This window comes from Octodon degus, unplaced genomic scaffold, assembly GCF_000260255.1.
Source record: "Octodon degus isolate 3935 unplaced genomic scaffold, OctDeg1.0 scaffold00183, whole genome shotgun sequence".
NCBI classification, from domain to species: Eukaryota; Metazoa; Chordata; class Mammalia; order Rodentia; family Octodontidae; genus Octodon; species Octodon degus.
Window position 1 is genome coordinate 242,077 of NW_004524759.1, and position 14,390 is coordinate 256,466.

General features: G+C 39.3%; 1 protein-coding gene across 1 annotated transcript in view; it reads left to right on the plus strand.

Moving 5' to 3' along the window:
* LOC105743881 (alcohol dehydrogenase class 4 mu/sigma chain-like) overlaps positions 1–14,390 on the plus strand; it is a 26,507-nt gene that overhangs the window by 4,134 nt on the left and 7,983 nt on the right. The window contains exons 3-5 of the mRNA XM_012517467.1: positions 729–1,005; positions 2,058–2,193; positions 5,032–5,170. Coding sequence (XP_012372921.1) covers positions 729–1,005; positions 2,058–2,193; positions 5,032–5,170 — 552 coding nt within the window. The remainder of the gene's footprint in view (positions 1–728; positions 1,006–2,057; positions 2,194–5,031; positions 5,171–14,390) is intronic.

The following is a 14,390-nucleotide window of genomic DNA, read 5'->3' on the forward strand; positions in this document are numbered from 1 at the left end:
CACACACACACACACACACACACACACACACACACACACACTGTTTAAGTATTTTCTGATAGGGAGGACAGAGTCAGAAAGCCAAGAGACCTGAAAACAGGCCAACCTTATGAATAACACTCTGTATTTTATCAAAGAAAAGAAACTATCTCATTAATAAGGGTCATAGACACACATGGGTTTCCCTATGTTAAGCTGTTACTACTGCTCCATGTGAAATTGGGATAGGTTTCTCTGCAGGAGGATTACTTCTTGAGGGAACCCTCTTTAGTACAGTTAGACTGGGTAAAAACCCCCCAGTTGGTTTAAGTATTTCTACTTTCTGGAGTTATGCATAGATCATCTGATAGGTTCTAGAGGCTGGACACCAGTTCATTCACAAATGACTCAGAGTTGCAATTATTCATGATATTATTCCATTCTAACTTAAAAGAGACTTGGAATGGCTCTGTGGAAAAGAGACCAGAGGGGCTGCTGCTTGTCTAGGCCTGCTGTGAGGTGGGTGAGGTATTGGGTGAAGCCCAGGACTGCAGAGGACTGGACAAGGTATTCCCTCAGCAAGGGCTTGCATTTACCTGCACAAACTGTTTCTGTTCCAGTGGATGCTCCTTTTCTCAGGCACCCTGCCTTTTCTAGCCACTATCCTAGTGACACTGTGAATTTGTGATCCTGACCCCGGAGGTGCTTTGGAGGCTTTACTTTTCCACCCCACTGCTGACATTTACAAGAGCCTTTCTTTTTGCGGTCACCCCCAGTTCCACCTGTGCTGTCTTTGGCCTTGAAGGAGTCGGCTTATCGGTCATCATGGGCTGCAAGTCAGATGGCGCCTCCAGGATCATTGGGATCGACCTCAATAAAGCCAAGTTTGAAAAGGCCCTGGTTGTAGGAGGCACAGAGTGCATCAGCCCCAAGGACTCTGTCAAGCCCATCAGTGAGGTGCTGTCAGAAATGACAGGCAACAGCATGGGCTATACTTTTGAAGTTATTGGGTGTCTTGAAACCATGGTGAGAAGCAAAATTCAGGGAGCCACAAAACGTACCCAAGCTATGAGATATGCATGAGATTGAGCTCATGTCCATAGCTTTATTAGGTACAGACTTAAGTATTTGTTAAGCAAAAGCTGGTAACCATGGAAGGATTTCACCTAAGAAATACAAATGTGAAGAGCAGTTCTACTTGGCAGAGCATGGTGCTATGGTAGTAAGCACATCTCAGTACCAGGGTTCCTAAGTGTTTGTCATCTTCCTTGTGTATAGGAGTTCCTGGCCAAAGTGATTCCATTTTGAGTTTTGTTTAGCAATCACAAGCTAACTCCCTGAGCAAAGGGGCAGATGCAGGGTGGAAAGACACTATTCTGATGTTGTAGTCACTCCTGCAAGTCTGACACTGACCCATACTGTCACCATTTTCTCCTGAGCTCTATCTTCCTTTATCTCAATTGCCCCAGAATATGGGCTTTTGAGCAGTATTCAATATTGGGTATGCTATTAGAGACTATTGATTTTTGATACTGTGAAGAACACTGGCCTCTGAAGTATATACTAACAACTGTGTTACACTCTAGCAAGTACTTAAACACAGCCTAATGAAGGGACATATGACCAGAAAATGGGGATGAGCCTCAGAGATACTACTGAGAGTCCTTTGTTTCACACTTCAGTATTTTAATTTTCAAACAAAAAGTTTAAACCTATACTGATTAGCTTCATTTTGTTTCCCTCAAGTGACTTATGACTTACCCAAGTGGTTGATATTGGTGAAAAAATCACAAGGATTTTCCTATGTTTTAATCCCTGGCACACTGGAGACATCACTACCCTGGCCATGCTAGTGACTGCCCAGTGTTATGAAGGAGAGATCTGTGCAGGAAGGAATGAAATGAAAGACTCGAATTTCACTGAAGATTTTAAAAGCAAGTAGAGTAGAAAAGGATGTAGACTTAAGTTAACTTCAGACTTGAAAGCCAAGCTAATTACTAGAACTATGATAGTTCCTAGGCCTGTAAGATCTCACAAGAGGCCTGAGAAGCTAAATTTATTACTTGTTTTGAACTCAGGTTGATGCCCTTGCATCCTGCCACATGAACTATGGGACCAGTGTGGTGGTGGGTGCGCCTCCTTTGGCCAAGATGCTCAACTATGACCCAATGCTGCTCTTCACTGGATGCACATGGAAGGGGTGTGTCTTTGGAGGTGAGGACAGCAGAGCCTGAGGGTGTTATGGGTTTCCATCTCGGGCTTGGTACCTGAAAGCAGCCTACTGTATCTTTCTCACATCTGACTCAGAAACCTTCCTTCAACTGGGCCTGGTGGCTCAGCCCTGTAATCCCAACACAGTGGGAGGCTGAGGCAGGAGGTTGGCAAGTTCAATCCCAGGCTTAGTGACTTAGTGAGACAGTGCCTCAGAAATTAATAAATGTGATGGGATATAGTGTTATGTTTCAATCTCTAGTATGACAGAAAAACTTTTTCTGCCAAAAAATGAGGATCAAATGAACTAAAGTAGAACCATGACCACAATAATATAAAAGATAATTATCCACTTTTCATTTTGATTTAGGGGATTATTGGTGGGCACATTTTTAGTATTAGCATCAGCAATCCACTTTCCCAAAGGTCTGAAGCAGTGATGCCAGTAGTGTTTCTATGGGATGATCAATGTTATGTTATTCTTCATACACACGAGAATATTTCTGAAAATATAGCACTAGCAAAATATCCTGACCGTAAAATAAAATAGGCAACCAAAGAGAGATTGTCACATGCTGTACAGATGGTTCCAGATCACAGCAGAATGACAAAGAGTGAGGATCAGTGGGCCAGAGCCACTGTGCTGTTCTGTGATAGGTGTCCTCCGGCCTCCCATTGTCCAGCGTCTTCATGATCTTGCACTTGCGGCTTTGGGAGCTCTTCCAACATTAGAGTCTACAGTGTAAGAGAGTAACAGCCCCTGAAGTAACTGCTAAGAGTGTAAAAGGGAGAATAATTTCTCTTTGTTTAGACAAGTATGCAATTTGGGGCTGAATGCAAAACATATTAAAGAAATGACATTAAATAAATGTAACAAAAAATAAATAAATGTAATGCAAATTATAATTGGCATTATTCAGCATTATAAGTTACCCAAATTTTGCATAAACAAGTTAGTTTAGTTTGTTTTTTAGTAACTGAGATAATTACATATTAACAGTAAAACTGGGATTTGGAACCAATAAGACCTTTGACCCACACAGTTCCTAACCTGATAGCTTTTGCTTAAAACTGGTAGCTATGAGGCCACAGATTACCTGTTCTTCTGGATTTTCCTGGGGCATTGCTGTGTGTAGTTGGTTGGTATGGATGAGGTTCCTTCCAGAAGCTCCTTAGAGGAAGTAACACTTGCAAGGAGAATGAGATTGTAGTGATACACTGGGCCTCCTCACTCTAACTATTGTTGTGAGCAGGTGTACTATGCACCCTTCAGGGAGGCTCTGCACTCAGGACAGAGAGAGCCTCTCAGTCTAGTTCAGCAATTCTATGAGCAGGTAAATGTAGGAAGTTTTGGAGGACAGAAAGTACCATGGAGCAAAGAGTGAAAGTGATAGATAGAGCTAGTACACAGGACAGGGTAGTGTGGTGAGCAGTGCCATTTTACAATGTTTGGAGACGGCTTCCCAGGCAAGGGACACAAAGGAACTGAGCTATTAAGAAATCCTGAGAAGGTACATCCCAGGGAGAGAGCAAGGCAAATGCAGGGCATGTTGGCAATTGGAAGGAGGTCTGCACGCCAGAAGAAAGCAGGCTCCAGAGCATAATAGGGACAGCGCTGGGGCTTTGAGGACAGCATGCTCTCACCCAGGGTCCCTTTCCATATTCTCCTACAGGCTGATATTGGAACACATTGCCCCAGATGCAAAAGGCACCAGCAGGGGGTACTTAGGGAGTCCTCATACTTCAGGAAGGAGAGGATGGTGGCTGAGACAAGTGACAATGCTGGCAGGAAAGGGTTAGATCCCGGATATACTTGAAGATGCAGCCAGCAGGATTTGCTGATTCACACTATGTTTTTCACTGCACTGTATGACAAGAACAGCATACAAGGCTTAGAGCCTGAGCAGCAGAAATGATGGAGAGTTCCTCACTTCCTGGGGTGGAAGGCATGGGATGGACAGGTTGGAGTGGAGTAGAGTAGGTTGGGGGGGATCAAGTTTTCACTCCTGTCAGACTTCTGAAGAGAGATGCCAGGTAAAGGCTGTAGGTATGAATCTGCAGCCCAGCTTGAGGTGTGGGCTAGAGGCATAAGCAAAGTGCTTTAAACACAGTGTGTTTTAAAATCATAAAGTTAGGGGCCAGCGATATAGGCCGGAGGCACAGTGCCTGCCTGACAAGCACAAGCCCTGAGTTTGATTCGCAGTACTACTACTACTGCTACTACTACTGCTACTTCTACTACTAACAACATAATGTCAGAGGGGATTATCCTGGGAGTATATGTAGACAAAGAGAACAAAAGGTCCACAGACTAAGCCCTGGGACCCGTTAGTTAGAGGCCTAGGATTTAGGGGAGACTCAGTAGAAACGTCCTTACTCTATGACAATATGGTACCTAGAAGCCACATGAGCAGAGAGAAAAACAGGAAGCCCCCAGCTTTAGCAGATCCACTTCATGGATCATGTCAGTCTGGGATTCAGCATGGATCACTGTGTCAAAAGAGGTCATATGATTAAGGCAAGATGTGTGGATCAGTGTTCAGGAGGCTGATCTGAGTAAGATCTCGAGAGAGGGAAGGAAAGGGGTGGAAACAGGACAAGCAGGTGACCGCTGGTCCTATAGTTTACCTGTAAGGCGGAAAACATGTGGGAGGCTGAGGAAGAAGGGGAACCAGGAAAGGCTTTCCAGCCTTTCATTCTAAAATGGGAGAAACAGAGCTCATTTGTGATGTTGAGGATGATGAAATGTGAGGGGAAATACAGGGAGAGAAGGCACAATGTAAAATAAAGCATCAAGATAATTTAGTAAAGAACAGAGGGGAAATATGTGCTTATTTGTAGGCTGGAAGAGCAGAGACGATGTACCAAAACTAGTGGCTGATTTCTTGGCAAAGAAATTTGACCTGGACCAGTTGATAACACACGTTTTACCTTTTAACAAAATCAATGAAGGGTTCGAACTGCTGTACTCAGGACAAAGGTAACTACTGTTTTGGAGATCTAGTGTCTTCCTCAAGGGAACTTTTAAAATCTAGTTTTATTTATTTATACTAGGAATCAAACTTTCCACTTTGTGCTTGCCAGGCAGGTGCTATGCCACTGAGCTATATTCCTGTTCCCAAAATCTAGAGTTTATAAATGTACATTTTCCTTCTAACTACCTAAGCTAGCTAGAATGATGTAGCTACTTACTTCTTCTTTAGAGTCTGTCATTGTCCTGTGTTTAATTTTTAAAATCCTTTCTCCTGAGGATTTTTTGTCAGCCTGATTTCATCTTGGCTATTTTCATTTAATTGTAAAGTTGCTAACTTCTTCAGTTCATACCACACAATTCCTATACATCACAGTTTTCAAAGTGGCCTTCCCAATGTGCTTTCTCCTGTTTTTTGAGACTAGTATCATTTTCTTACCATTTTCTGCTGACAAAACTAAGGTTAGGAGAGATAAATAACAATATCAGTGTCTGGCCTTGTGGAGGGCCCTGACTCGCTGCAAAGCATGTGTCCTGTTCATCACAAGCCACAGATCCTTACAGAGCTTGGCAAGCTCCAGATACACACGCGTCCTCTCATGCAGGCAGTGCTTCTGGGCCCAAGCAAGGGGAAAGGTAGAATATAAGAACTGATACAGTATTACTTAGCTCTGCCAATGTGTGCCTGGGCAGTGCACACCTGAATAGCAGCCGAAAAGCCTGTCTGTAAGGTGCACAGTGATGTCACTTGTTGGATCTATAAATATTTACCGAGCATCTGTTATGTATGTCTCAAGGATTTAGATAACACACTATTAGTAAAAAGAACTGTGCATTTACCCAAGATCTAAGCTCCCACCAACTTTCCCGAGTGCCATTTTCAATGTTGTGTCTGGTGTCTAAGGCTGGAATAGCCTGAAGAATCATGGCATTATGTACATTCAAACTGTTTTTAAGCACATAAACAATGGGCTTCATCAGAGAAACTGTACTCTTTTATTTATATAAGCAAGCTTAATAGCTTTACATGGCCAATTCAAAAATATTTGTCTTCCAAATAAATCCTTTCAGAAATTTTGCTTTCAATTTTGCCCTAATGCAGTGACCCTGAAGTGGCATGTGTGACCAGATCCTTGTTTCCTTGTGCTTCCTGAATAGCTCCATTTGAATATCCCCCTCACCCCAAGGTCACCCCAATAGCCCTTTCACCTGTTCTCATCTCAGAAAACACTATCTCTGCTTATGTATTTATGGGCTAGAAGCCACAGCACCCTGTGACCTCTTTCTCACTCTTGTCCACCACAGATGAACCTATGTGAAACACACAGGTGCCTCCCTTGTGTTCACTGCAGCCTTTCCTGCTCCTGGACCCCTCTGGGCCTTGGAACAGTGGGTTGCAGCTCCTTTGGATGTGTTAGCACAAGAGCCGGTTAAGGGTTCTGCTTCTGGGTCACTTCACCCAGCTGCCAGGCTCAGGCTTCCCCCAATATCAGTGCCTCAGCATAGTTTCAAAAGCCCTCAACACCAAATTGAAGTCTAATTTCATTATTAATATACTTAGGTAAATTTAGCTCCCAGTCTCCTGTATCTTCTCTTCTATGGTTTCAGGGATTTTTCAGATCTGTTGGGCACAGAAGGGCTAAGCATCTTGCACACCTCTTCCTGTTTGTGCCTCCTTGGCCTTGTGCACACTTTCTTCTCAACCTGAATACCCTTTCCTCTCATCAGCCCACTGTACATGTACTAATGCTTCTAGAATCAGCTCAACACCCAGTGGGGAAGCTTAGTAAGAATATTAATAGATGAAGACCTCAGGCTCCAAGGATTTCCAGGAACAGATTGTCTGATGTTTTGAAAAAGCAGAAGAAATAATTGTCAGGCTTGGGAGATAGCTCAGTAGAATAAGCACTTCCCTGGCAAGTACAATGACCTGAGTTCAATGCCTGATTCTGCAAAAAAAAAGAAATAATTGTTTAAGATTTTTTTTTTGAAAAATAGGAGTAAATCACTAAACTGCCTTGACCTTATGATATCCTGGGGAGGACTCTGTGGACCTTTCCTTCTGTGATTCCCTCCTTGGAAAATGCAGCTGTGTGTCAAATATGCTCAGAGGTAGAAGATCTTATGCACACTGAGATGCTTTATAAAGGTTTATGAGTCTTAGTAACAACTGATAATCTTATAAACACCTGGGAGCTAGCATGGGATTAAATAACAAAATTGTAACTTTATGCTGCCTCGGATTGTAAGTATATATCTTAAAAAGCATACACTTGGAGTTCTATGTTGGGCAGGGCAATTTTTCTGAGCCTTTGCTAACTGGTGTTACTTGAAGCAGACAGCATGCAAAGACATGGTCAATGTATTTTGAAAGGTAATATTCCTTGAATACATCAGCACTATTCTTCTTTAGATTTGAATGTCAATTCTTTAAAACACTCATTAAAAATTAACTTAAGTTGTGAAGTCGGTTCATTGCACTTTAAGTATTTGATTAGATTAAGAAACAAGTTGTGAAATTTAAGGGAAGTGGAAAATTTTCATTTTTTTTTTCTCCGAATGCCTTCAGGGCATGATTGGCTGGCTTGAGTTGTGGGGATTGAACCACAGCAACCTGAGCCTGACTGCTTTGATGAAGCAGCCACTTAAAGAACTGAGCTAAGGGGCAGGCCTCCAGGAAAATTTTCAATGTTTAGCTTTATTGTTAGATAACTTGGTGAAATTAAATATATTATAAGGGTACTTGAGACTGTTTTCCAGTATATATTTGTATTTTGTAAAATACACTTTATAAAGCTAGTAAAACACAAAAGCATAGCCAGAATCATGTTACAATTTTTATCATAATGTTCATCTTACTAAAGTAGAATTTCAAATTTGTAAGTCTCTAATTTACTTAATAATGACTCACTTAACAAAAGGTGTTTTAATTTTGGTATAAGTGCACCAGCAGATCTATCTACTATTTGCTTACCCATCTGTATGTAACCACATATATAAAATGTGTTAAAAGTCTTAGTACAATTAAAAGTTTTACAACATGATTTGTGGTGACATAGTTTGAAAGAAGCACTTTGAGTTTGCTACCAAGATTTTGCTGGTTGAGGATAAGTGATGAAGCACCTCAAAAACATAAGAAAATTTATCAGAAAAACAGTAAGTTGGGTGGGCATAGCAGACACTTGGAATTTCAGTAGAAGTACATATTATAAGTTAAATCACCCTGCCTTGATGATTTCAAAATGCCCTGGTAAAGAACAGTGGCTTGAATTCAAGGGGTAGACTTTTTTTTCTAGGAAAGGGTCCTTTGAACTCATTCTGTGAGGCTAGCATTACCCCGATACCAAAATCATACAATTACACAAAATGAAAAGTATAGGCCAATATTCCTCATAAACACAAATGCAAATCTTCTGAACAAGATACTAGAAAACTAAATCCAAAAGGACAAAATAGTAAGTTATCTGTGTCCTCAGTTGGCAAAAATAGTTTAGCATGTACAGACTAATAAACTTAATGCATGATATTAAGAGAATAAAGGACAAAACCACATGATAGTCTCAATTTGATAATATCATTGAGAAAGCATTTGGTAAACCTCACCTTGGTAATAAGAATAAATGTCAACAAATTTTCATGTAGGAAGGATGTACCTGAACTGAATGAAAGCCACATATGACAAAATCACAGTCAACATCATATAGAACGGGAGAAAAGCTTAAAAATGTTTTCTCCAAGATTTGAAACAAGACAAAAATGTCCACTTTCATGTTGAACACAGCACTGAAAATCTTACCAGAAAAATTACGCATTAGAAATAAAGAGCATCCAGCAGATTAAAAGAACTGCAAGCAGGCACTGGGGCTAATGGTTTGATCCTCTGGTCCTGCCGCTTCGCCCTCACCCCCAGGGAGCACTGTGATGGCAGTTGAGACTGGGCATGGTGGTGCACACCTGCAATCGCAGTACTTGGGCTGTAAACAGGTGGATCACTAAAGTCTGATCTAGTAGTGAGACCCTGAACACCCTGTAGATCTTTCCCCTCCAAAACAAACAAACAACCCAACAATTTTGGGGCCAGGGGGAATGATCAGTAGCATAAATGTTTGCCTGGCAAGCGCAAGGTGCTGAAACACCGGTTCCGGAAAACAAAACAAAACAAACAAACAAAAAATAGAAAAAGAAATAAAGAGCATCAAAATTGAAAAGGAGGAAATCAAATTGTTCTTATTACATACAAAAATATAATACTATAACTTCATTAAAATGTTGAAACAAATTTAGTAAAGTTGCAAGATACATAATTAATACATAAAAATTAGTAGTATGTCTAAATATAAATAAACTTGCTGAAAATAATTTTAGAGTCCTTTTCATAATACCTATAAAAGTAAAATACCTAAGAGTAAATTTAACCAAGGAAATTGAAGGCATCTACACTAAATTTACCAACACTGATAAAAAATTGAAGACACGGGTGGCCAAATAGCTGAATGGATTAAAGTGCCTGCAAGCAGGAGCAGGAGCCTGGGGATGGATCCCCAGGCCTGCCATGCCATCCCTGCACCAGGGCATGCTGAGATGGCAGTTGAGACTGGGCATGATGGCACATGCCTGTAATTCCAGCTCTTGGGAGGCTATAAACGGGCAGATCACTACAAGTCTGATCTAGTAGTGAGACTCTGAACACCCTGTAGACCCTGCTCTAAAATACAAAATAATAATAATAATAATAATAATAATAAATAAATAAATAAATAAATAAAAATTGAACACACGTAGAAAAATGAAAAGATACTCTATATTCATTGTTTGGAATGATTAATATAGTTAAACTGTTACACTACGTAAAGCAATCTACAGATTCAATACAATTCCCATCAAAATATTTGTGGCATTCTTCATGGAACTAGAAAAAATCTAAAGTACATATGGACCTTCTCCACAAAGAAAAAATGTTAAATAGCCAAAGTAACCCTGAGTTAAAAGAACAAAGCTGGAGTCAGCATAATGCCTGACTTGGAAACACAATGCAAAGTCATAGTAACCAAAAGAATAAGGTACTAGCATATATACCAATGGAACAAAAGAGAAAACACAGAGATTAGTCTATGTACATAAGTTAAACTGGTTTTCAGCAAAGTTGTCCAAAATATATATCGGAGAAAGTTTCTTTTAAAAATGTGCTGAGTGGGGCTGGTGAGATGGCTCAGTGACTAAAGCACCTACTTAGAACAAGCTTAGCAAAGCACAGGGATTGCGGTTCAATCCCCCAGCATCACATGCCAGGCAGCCCCGCCTCTGGTGGGCTGAGCTGGCCACACACACACACATACACACACACAAATAAAATTAAAGAAAAGTGTGCTGAGGAAACTGAATATACATATGCAAAGTAATGAAATTAGATCCTTGACTCCCACCAGTTACAACTCAATATGGATTAAATGCCTAAGGGTAAGACCTGAAACTATGAAACTACTAGAAGAAAGCAAAGGGTTACACTTTATATATTAGTATAGGCAAATATTATTTTGGATAAAACCCAAAAACACAGCAATAAAGAATAACTAATCAAATGGGATTATATCAAACTGAGAGTCTTTTACACAGCAATTCAACAGAGTAAAGAGGTAATCTGCAGAACAGGAGAAAATTGGTCAAAAGGAAGTGACCATCTAGAACATGGAAGGCACACAAGCAACTCAACCACATAAAAATGAATAGTCAAATTGAAAATTGGGCAAATGATTTAAGTAGACATCTTTCAAAAGAACATGAAATATTGCTCAATGTTGTAAAGGAATTATAAATCAAAAGCACAATGAGACATCACCTCATATTTGTTAGGATGTATCATGATAAAGACAAAAAATAACAAGTGCTGGTAGAGATATGGAGAAATTGGAACTCTTGTACACTGTTGCTAAGAATGTAAATTAGTCCACCTAGTATGGAAATCAATACCAAAATTCATAAGAAAAATAACTGTAAGATCCAGAAATTCCTAACCAAGAGTAACCCATCAACACAACAAGAGACACTTACACTCTCATATTTATTGCAGCATTTAGTCACAATAGCCAAGATATAGAATCAACAAAGGTGTCCATCAACAGGTGAATTGATAAACAAAATGTCATTTGGGTGCACAATACAGCCTTTGTTGTTCCACTATAAAAAAAAGAGTGAAATCTTTTCACCTAGAAGATATTATGTTAAGTGAGATAAGCCAGGCACAGAAAGACAAATATCACATGTCCATACCTGTATATGGAAGCTAAGGTCAATCTCAGAGGTAGAGCATAGAAAACAGTTCCCTGCTGTGCAGGAAGGGGAGAGGGAAGAGACAGCAGTTGGCTAAGGGCTATCAAATACAATTATACAGTAGATCAGACTACCTACTGTTGCAGTACAGAAGGGTAACTATAGTTCCCAATTTATTATTTATCTCAAAAGAACTAGAAGAGAAATTCTGAAGGTCCTCAAAACAAAGAAATGGCTATTTCCCAAATTGATCATTGCTTATTGTGTAACTATTGAATTTTCACCTTATACTCCATAAGTCTGTGCAATCATTAGGTGTCAGATAAATAATTTTTAATTGACACAGGCTTAATTTAAGTTTGAGAGAAAAATAGTTGAGAACACCTGAAAAAGGTAAGGAATTCCTTTGTGATGTATCTTCATCACTAGCTAAGATTAGTGGTGGAAATTCTCAAGCATTCTATGGTGACTCCAAGTCACAGTTCACCTAAAAATATTTTAGAGGCCTTTCTCCTATCTAATGATAATATCTATTGGCTCTAAGGACCCAATTAATGCAGAAAGAAAGGGAGGAACAAGAAAAATTGTAAACTGAATTAAATCTTTTGTCTCCAATTTTGAAAATATGTAAATGAGGACATCTATTTTTTATGTACAAAGAGAGATGTATTAAAAATGTCAAGAAGGAATAAACATTTATATTTTCAGATCACAGGTATTAAAGTGAAATCTCCTTTATGCCTACAACTTCCTATAAATTGCACTCTTATAGATATGTTGTATATATGATAAGTTTATACATTTGATATTATGAAATTGTGTGGAATCACTTCTCATTTGTGAGGTTGTTGTGGCCAAATACTGAACTTATCTTCTATGATCTTATCAGGGAAGCCTGTTTATGAAAAGTGTGTTTAGTCTTCAGAAAATATTTGTTTTAAACAGGATGGTGAGCTTCACTTTTTTACCCATACATCTCCCCATCCTCCTCCACCCCTGGCTCTGATAAAACCCCTTCTACTTTCTGCATCTTGACTTTTCCCTTTCACATATGAGAGCTGCCATTTCACTTGAAGCAACGTCCTCCAGCTTTGTCCATGTTCTTACAGGAACAACATTCCAGGTCGTGGCTCTTCTGATAAAGTCACCATGAACATTGGAGTGCAGATACTTCTTCTGCATACTAATTTCACTTTCTTTGAATAAATCAGAATGGGGATTGCTGGATCATGTGGAGGTTCTATTTTTGATTGCTGAGGAAACTTCAACCGTTTTCCCTAATGACTGAACATGTTTACATTCAAACTAACAGCATATAAGATTCTCTTTCCGCCACAGTCCCACCAACACTTGGTATGGTTTGTCTTCTTGATAGTACACATTCTGACAGGTGATATCTTAATATGGATTGGGTTTGTATTTCTTGATTATTATTGATGGTGATCATTTTCTCATGTACTTGTTGGTCATTTGTGTGTCTTCTTTGAAAAATATCTATTCAAGTCATTTGCCCATCTTTTTGAGATAATTTGACAGAGTTTATATATTTTTGATATTAACCCTTTCTCACATAATGATTTGTAAATATTTTCTCTCATTCCTTGATCTAATACTTGTTTTCTTTGCTGTGCATGAGCCTTTTAGTTTGATCCAATCTTATTTTTCTACTTTTGCTTTTTATGTATATAATTTGGTGGGCATATCTTTAAAACTACTGTCTAGACCAATATTATGGAGATAGTCTTTGTTTTCATTGAGAAGAATAAAGTGTGAGGGCTTACATTTAGATACTGTATCCATTTTGAGTTGACCTCTTCATGCAGTGTGAGATAGTAATCCAATCCCATTCTTTTGCACAGAGTTCTGCACTTAGGATCATCAGTTTTGAAAGGGCTTTGCTTTTGCTGTCACACATTCTTGCATCTTTCTTGAAGATATGTTGATGATGAATGCTTTCTATTTTCTTCCATTTCTCCACATGCTAGTAACATGTACTTTAACAACTAGTTTTGTAATATATTTTGCAGTCATGAAGTGTGATGCATCGACTTCATTCTTCTTTTTCAGTAGTCTGGATAATCAGATAATCAGGATTTTTTTTTTAAATGTGCTTGGTACAGGGTCTCCCTATGCAGCTCAGATTCACAGTGATCCTCCTGTTTTCAGCCTTCCATGTTCTGGCATTACAGGCATGTTTTACCATGCCAGGTTTTGGTGGTTGGCGCAGGGTGCCCAAGGGTGGGGCCAGCATGGTTGTGGTGCCAGAGATGAACCATGGTCCCTGTGCTTGCCTAAGCAAGTGCTTAGTCCATTGAGCTATCTCACAGGCCCCAATTAGGAATCTTTTGGTTTTTGGTTCAAGTGAATTCTAGGATTGTATTTTCTATGTTTCAGAAAAATTATTTTGGACTTTGGATATTGATGTTGATCTATAGATTGTTTAGAATTGTGGGGATATCTTAAAAATATTGCAAATTAATAACAGGGCACATTTTTACTTGCCTGTGTCTTCTTCAGTTTCTTCCATGTTTGATAGTTGTTAGCTTAGAAATCTTTTATTTTCTTGGTTAAATTTATTCATAAGTATGTTGCTCTTTTTTGATGCAACTGTAAATCAGATTTTAAAATTTTCTTTTTCAGGGCTGGGGAGATGGCTCAGTAGAATGAGCACTTGCCTGGCAAGCACAAGGGCCTGAGTTCAATCCCTGGTTCCACTAAAAATAAATAAATAAATAAAATAAAACTTTTTTCAAATAGTTTGCATCTATTGCACAGAAACATAACTGATATTTGGGTGGTGATATGTTACTGATTTGTTCTTCAGTTCTGACTATTTTTTAAGGACATCCTCAGGATTATCTATGTAGAGTATCATGTCATCTGCAAACAGGGAAAATTTAACTTGTGTTTGGATGCCTCCTCCTCCTCCTCCTTCTCCTCCTCCTCCTCCTCCTCTTCTTCT